The following is a 4938-nucleotide window of genomic DNA, read 5'->3' on the forward strand; positions in this document are numbered from 1 at the left end:
TATTCATTTCAAAAATTTAAATAGATAAAAGAGACAATATAAATAATTATTAGAGATAAAATATTTTTGACTTTTTAGATATAAAAATTTGATATTATGTCATAAAATCATTCATCCTAAAAATTTAAGCATAAAAAAAAAGATAACATAATTGTATCTATAACAATCAGAATATCAACCATGAAAATCTGTCTTTGCCTCTTTGGTTATCGCTTATCAGTACAGAAACATTCTTCTTTCAAGAAATAAATGCGTAACATTTTGAAAAACACACGACAACTCAGTATGTTTTTGCTTTGACTTTGAGCATAAGACCTCTAGTAGTTAATTTCTTTTTTTAAATTCATGATTTGGTACTAATCATTAATCTAATTTGCATCCTGAAGCAACTTAAAAAACACAGAAGAACCTAGTATCTATGATTATGATTATTAGTTGTTAGACTACACAGATTACGAATTGAATAGAATAGTAACTAAACTTCAAAAACCAGCTTAAAAGGCAAAAGTTTTCTCGTAAATTTGGTGATTTACGTGTTGAATTTTTTGTCTAAATTGACGGCACGGAGACATTGACATTCCAATCCCAATTTGACCTAAAAAAGTCAAAGAACGGGTCCAATTATGAACATGATTTTCCAGATCATAGTTCATAGAAGTGGTTTGCGCGTAAAGTCAAAGTGCGGTGTGTTGAGACTTTGTGGTTTCTGGTATTAGCGATTCAGATCCTTCTTAGTTTTGCCGCGAAAGCTTCAACCATTGTCAACCAAGTAAAGGTACCGTGATTCTTCAATCCCTAAATTTCACAGATTCACTTCAATTATTCTTCAGCATAAACTCAAGTTTTTTCTTTTCTTGCATTTCTCTTATTACCTATTGAGGATGTTGACTATGCTTGCATCTCATCATGAATTAAAGAGAAAGAGCTTTGTTGTTTTTCTTGCTTAGAGCTTAATTAATTAATATAAGAAGTGTTTCAGTCTTTTTCAGTTTTTGTGTTTCAGAAGTTGCTTATCTAGAAATAGTTATACGTTTGTTTACTAAGTCAGTGATAAATTGATTAACTTTGATTAGAATTATCAAAGGTTTGATCACTTTACAATATAGAAATGTCCCTGATGAAGACTCTGCCTAGAAAGGGAAAATATTGCAGTATAACTCTATTAGTTGCCAATAAAAGATATGGACCTTTTGACAAATTGCAATGAGTTCTTTTTGCCTAATGTTTTGTTATATATTGCAGAACAGGTTCTGTGGATTGAAGAGCTTTGATTTTAGCAACCACAATTTTCAAGACATACCAAGTTGAAATCTAATTCATCTCCTGCAATTTAATGACATCTCATCCTTAATTTTTTATTTGTCTGATTTTGATGACTAAACAGAAACCATACATGGTCAGAGTTAATCTTCATCTTTCCTATGTACTATTGCTCATTTACTTCCTTTTTTGGGTCTTGATTAACACTACAAAAGCTGATGATATTGGTGTTTACTGGGGCCAAAATAGTGATGAGGGAACTCTTGCTAATACATGTGAATCAAGAAAGTACTCCTATGTAAACATAGCATTCCTTACCACATTTGGAAATGGTGAAACCCCGGTACTAAACCTGGAAGGACATTGTAATCCTTCTTCAAAAGGGTGCACTGGTCTTAGCTTAGATATCAAAAGTTGCCAGAAGCAAGGGATCAAGGTCATGCTCTCAATCGGAGGAGTATCCAGTACATCCCAATTGACTTCTTCTAAAGATGCTAAAAATGTTTCTGATTATCTCTGGAACAATTTCTTGGGTGGTAAGTCATCTTCGCGCCCTCTTGGGGATGCAGTGTTAGATGGGATAGAATTTAACCCAGGTGATAATGGATACTCAATATACTGGATGGACCTTGCGCGTTATCTCAAGTCCAACTCAACACAAAATGTGTCTATAGGTGCAGCTCCTCAATGCCCCCTTGTTAGTGCTGAGAACTCTACCTTTAGTAGTGGATATTTCGATTATCTTTCGGTACAATTCTACAACAATCCTCCATGCAATTTTGTGAGTAGCAGTACTAGTGGCTTCATAAATGCATGGCACCAATGGAGCAATTTGAAAGTGAAGAAAATATTTCTGGGGTTGCCAGCATCTTCTGATGAAGCTGCATCTGGCTATATTCCTGCAAATCTGTTAAATTCTCAGGTCCTTCCTATCATAAGGAACTCATCTAATTATGGAGGCATAATGTTGTGGGACAGATACAGCGATGTTAAGAGCAGATATAGTGATTCCATCAAATTTGATACAGGTCAGCAAATAACACTTGCTCTTTGACACAACCACCACCACAGTTTGTATGCATTATTGAAGAAGAAAAGTTGTTGTTTAGTTCTAAGAAGTTCACTTTTTTTCTCTATTTGTTGGTGTCATGCAGGAGACCAAGCATCCACACCTGCTGAAAGGAACAAAACCCACACAGGTTAGTATATAGCACTTAACGGTTTAATAGAAAGATCACAATAGTTTATAGTGTTGTATACTTTGTGTCTCGAAGAAAACTAAGTTGTTATTCATTTCTGCTTAATTCACTTTTTCTTTGTTTGTTGGTTGTACAAATTAAAGAAGGGAAAACACCCATTCCTGTGGAAAGCATCAAACCTCATGCAGGTTAACAACACTTTGTGTTTTACAGTTTATAGTCTTTTACACTTCTAGAAGAACTTTGGTGCTTTATTTATCTGCTAAATTTACCATCTCATGTTTTCGGTTTTTGTGGTTGGTATGCAGGAAATGGAAAACGCCATCTAGGTGAGCAAACAACAACTAGTGGTTAATTAAACAACCATAACTATTCATTATTTAATTTAATGGAAAACGCCATCTAGGTTAGTACACTTTTAGAACAAAATTCGTTATTTAATTTACTGTTTAGTCACCAGTAAATCAATAGTTGCTAACTGCAGAAATCAAATAAGCTAAAACAACTATGATAATAAAAAAACAAAAGCAATGATGAAGAGGATTAGAGGAGTATCCACAGTTGTCTCTTTGCACTAGTTTTCTGATCTTCGAAAGTAAATTCAAATTGTTGCCATAACTACTTTCACAACCTGCATATTGTCCTCTGATGAGTTGCAGTTATAAGGATAGTTATTGGCGTGGGAGCTGCCATTACAATATGTTTAATTTGCTACTTGAGCTGTGTATGTTGGAGGAAGTACAAAGCAGAAGGTAGTCACCACTTTATACCTTCTAATTTTAATCCTTAAGTAACTTATGATGAGTTGTAGAGTAAGAATACTATGTAACTCCATTTTCATTTCACTAGTGGATACAAGAAACAGGCAAAGGAAGCTAATACATGACATTGGAGGTGCTGCAATGCTCTCCAGGATGAATTACATAGCAAAAAAGTTTAAAAGAGAGGCTAACGCAAGCGATGAGATTGAAATATTCAGTTTTGAAAACATGGTCACTGCTACAAACAATTTCTCAAGCTCAAATAAGCTTGGTGAAGGAGGATTTGGACCTGTTTATATGGTATTGCCTAGATGCATTAAGTTTGGAAACCATCTACATAAGTAAGTACTGTCATGACACTTTCAGGGTAGATTGACAAGCCAACAAGAAATTGCAATAAAGCGACTCTCTAAAAGTTCGGGGCAAGGGTTAACAGAGTTTAAGAATGAAGCTAAAGTCATTGCAAAACTCCAGCACACTAATCTTGTGAAGCTTATAGGGCTCTGCATCCAAAGAGAAGAGAGAATGTTGGTCTATGAGTACATGTCCAACAGAAGCTTAGACTTGCACTTATTTGGTAGCCTTTCTTCTTTATCTTAACTTTTGAATGATCCTAACAAGTTTTATTGCTTATTAGTATGCATTATGTTCTCAAATAGATGCAGAAAGAAGGAATGTTTTGGATTGGGAAAAGCGGCTTAACATCATAGAAGGCATTGCTCAAGGACTATTATATCTTCACAAGTATTCAAGGCTAAAAGTGATTCATCGTGATTTGAAAGCCGGCAACATATTACTTGACGATGAGATGAAACCTAAGATATCGGATTTTGGCATGGCTAGAATACTAGGACTAACAGGTTCTGAAGAAAAAACAAACCGCATTGTTGGAACACAGTAAGTATGCAAAATCATTGATAACCTCTCTTTTAGTCTCAAATGCTATGACATACTTACGTATGTTATCACTTTCAGTGGTTACATGTCTCCAGAGTATATGTTAAATGGCGTCGTCTCCCCAAAAGTAGACGTTTTCAGCTTTGGCGTATTGCTGCTAGAGATTCTCAGTGCAAAAAAGAATAACTCCTCTTACAACCCTGATTTTCCACTACTCAATCTCATTGGACATGTAAGTCTTCAAAGCTTCTTGTGTATCAAATTCAAGTTCCAACTATCTCAATTTTAGAGTTTATAAACAATGTTGAGTTTCTTACAGGCATGGAAGTTATGGAATGAAGGTAAAGCTCTAGATCTAATGGACCATGGATTAAATGAAACATGCAATCCTAAAGAAGTATTGAGATGTATCCACATTGGCCTATTGTGTGTGCAAGACGTTCCAACAGATAGACCCACCATGGTTGATGTTGTCTCTTTTTTGTCAAATGATGCTATCCAACTTGCTCAGCCAAAGCAGCCAGCATTCTTCATCAATGTTGATACAAACCAACAACAATTGCATACTAACACAAGAGAAATTTTCTCCGAAAATAGTTTAACATTATCTTATGTGGATGGCAGATGAAATATGGCAATTTGAGGAACATTTAGATAATTAATTAGTGCAGGGGCAAAGTTACTCTTCATTCATAACTGTTTCATGCTTTTTGCTGAGGAAAAAAATGGGTTAATTATTGTGTACAAAGCCGATCAACATATAGACCTATGATAGATGTTATCATTAATCTTTCAAATGGTTACATAGATGTTGTTGCTTA

The 4938-nt window shown here is 34.8% G+C and overlaps 1 protein-coding gene across 3 annotated transcripts; it reads left to right on the forward strand.

Annotated features, from left to right (window-relative positions):
- LOC107617581 (putative cysteine-rich receptor-like protein kinase 31) lies at positions 215-4938 on the forward strand. 3 transcript variants are annotated; one of them, XM_021110893.1, is made up of 11 exons: positions 215-775; positions 1243-2288; positions 2415-2459; positions 2606-2647; positions 2768-2788; positions 3119-3211; positions 3309-3520; positions 3587-3797; positions 3880-4117; positions 4196-4349; positions 4437-4938. In XM_021110893.1, exons 2-11 carry the CDS (start codon positions 1373-1375, stop codon positions 4743-4745), a joined length of 2241 nt encoding a protein of 746 aa, XP_020966552.1. In that variant the 5' UTR covers positions 215-775; positions 1243-1372; the 3' UTR covers positions 4746-4938. The 3 variants fall into 3 exon arrangements, with proteins under 3 accessions (XP_020966552.1, XP_020966551.1, XP_016174859.1); XM_021110892.1 differs by having other exon boundaries at positions 216-775; positions 2603-2647; XM_016319373.2 differs by having other exon boundaries at positions 216-775; positions 1248-2288; positions 2603-2647.

Source organism: Arachis ipaensis, chromosome B09 (genome assembly GCF_000816755.2).
Source record: "Arachis ipaensis cultivar K30076 chromosome B09, Araip1.1, whole genome shotgun sequence".
Lineage (NCBI taxonomy): Eukaryota > Viridiplantae > Streptophyta > Magnoliopsida > Fabales > Fabaceae > Arachis > Arachis ipaensis.